This window comes from Austrofundulus limnaeus, unplaced genomic scaffold (genome assembly GCF_001266775.1).
Source record: "Austrofundulus limnaeus strain Quisiro unplaced genomic scaffold, Austrofundulus_limnaeus-1.0 Scaffold2639, whole genome shotgun sequence".
NCBI lineage: Eukaryota > Metazoa > Chordata > Actinopteri > Cyprinodontiformes > Rivulidae > Austrofundulus > Austrofundulus limnaeus.
In genome coordinates this window covers 3213-5245 of record NW_013955041.1, presented here as the reverse complement: position 1 = coordinate 5245, position 2033 = coordinate 3213, and the positions used below count along the sequence as shown (strand labels likewise).

At 39.0% G+C, this 2033-nt stretch overlaps 1 protein-coding gene across 1 annotated transcript in view; it reads right to left on the bottom strand.

Annotated features, from left to right (window-relative positions):
- The window catches only part of shox (shox homeobox), a gene marked incomplete at its 5' end in the record, with an annotated part of 6194 nt that overhangs the window by 2758 nt on the left and 1403 nt on the right, over positions 1-2033 (bottom strand). The window contains 2 exon segments of the mRNA XM_014000017.1: positions 792-901; positions 1026-1082. Of these exon segments, the coding sequence (XP_013855471.1) occupies positions 792-901; positions 1026-1082 (167 nt within the window).

The following is a 2033-nucleotide window of genomic DNA, read 5'->3' as shown; positions in this document are numbered from 1 at the left end:
GAGTTTAGGGGGGCTTTAAAACATTTTAGGGGGGCTCCAGCCCCCCCTAAAATAGGCCTAGTGACGCCACTGATGTGGCACATTCCTTCTAGAAATCAATTTGCTGCTCAATAAAAATAAATTGTTCAAAATATTTACGCATCAATTTGTGTGTGAGTTGTTTTTCAATGCTCACTTGCAACAAATCATCCCAGTATGTTAGTATGGTTTATGGGTTTTACATGTCCGCTTCAAAACTCCAGTCCCAGCAAACCACATTTTATGAGCGTGTATTGGAATATTTGTATGTGTGCACGCCTAYGGCCACTTTCAGCACGATGCAGCGTGCCTTTTTGAGTATGCAGGCCTGCAGCCTCCACCCCTGCCAGTGCAGCTCAACGCCAATATCCATCATTGCCCTCTCCGTTTGCCGCTTTCATCATCCCCTTTTTATGTGCTCACGCCTGCCGTGCCGTTGGCTTAATTAGGCCACCGCTTCTCGCAGGGGTCAAGCGGACAACACGGCCATCACAAGCTGGAGTGCGAAGGAGGTGAAAGGTGCGCTGAGGTCTGAGATGATCTCTCCTCCTTCAGCACGCAGCACTTATGGCAGCTGCATTGATGCTGTGATTTAAACACAAAGTTTTATCCACGACTCTTTTCTCTTTTTTTTGCAGATTYCTCGCCCTTCACCGGCTGCAGAGTAATCAGATGTGTTTCTACTGTTTTACTCAACCCGAGCATGCATTTCCAGATTTTTTTTTTTAAAGAAAACTCTGTCAGCTTCAGAGATGATGAAGAAGGAAACCTACCTGTTGGAAGGGCATTCGGAGGGCACCCATGTTGACATACGGAGCTACTCTGCATGCATCCAGRTGACTGCCGCTGCCCAGGATGACACCTGGAGAGAAGGGAAAGATGTCTGTCAGACAGCCAGACAGGTGTTGTTATGTGAGATGGGGAGTTTTTTTCAGCCAAAATATTTCGACAGTAATAAGTAACATTAAGAAATGTGGTTCAGAATAGGTGGAGGACGAGAGTTTTACCTTTGTGCATTTGGTTTTCTTGTTTTCGACATTTCGCTCTTCTGTTCTGAAACCACACCTGTGACAAAACATAAAAATAATGTTAAAAATGAAAGTTCTTCTGAAAATTAATTTAAAATGAATAGACACAACAAAGTGTTTTGAAGATGTACTTTGTTAAACACTGAACAGCGTTGGAAACTCCTCATTCATTGCACTGCTGCAGCCTTGACTCCTTTTATTTTTATTAGTTTTACTGTTATTKATTATAGTTTAAAAAATGGAATATGTTTTCTGTTTTCTATGTTAGATGTGTCAGATATGAAAACAACTTTATTAATGTTGTCTCCAAGGCAGGGGTTCTCAAACCTTTTGAGTCTGGGGACCCCTTACAAGTGTGAAACCTTTCCAAGGACCCCCTCATAAACCCCATGCTGTTTTAGTAATAATTTACTGTCATTTTAACCCCTAAATACTAGGAGAATATTCTTTTTTGTTTGGTTTAGTATATTTGCTTTACTTGTGCATTGCTCCCTATATTCATTTTTCAAATAAAATTCAAAATAATTTATTKAAATTTTTTGGAGGACCCCCAAGATAGGGCTCGTGGAGCCCTCCTGGGACCCCATTTTGAGAACCTCTGCTCCAAGKTATTATTTCAAAGACAGCAGGAAATAACTTTATGGTGTAAAGATCATAATAATTATATGAAGGTGGTTTTACTTTTTCTGTTGCTGCAAGTTTGTTTACCTCCAAATATTCAAACCGCTGAGACTTTTGAGTTTTTAAACTCTCTGCTGAAGATTTGTTTTTCTTTAACTTTTCAGAGATTGAAACCCAAATTGAGGAGATTAAGGGTTTTTTTATTTTTTTAAGATTTAATTTCTTCTTTTGTCTCTTTTATTTTAGTATTTTTTCACTGTTGTATTTTAAAATTTTGTGTGACTAAACAGTAAATGCCTTCTTTTGTTTTTAATAAATGTGCCATATACATTAGAAAGCCTAAGCGGAAAAAAAAATATCTTATTC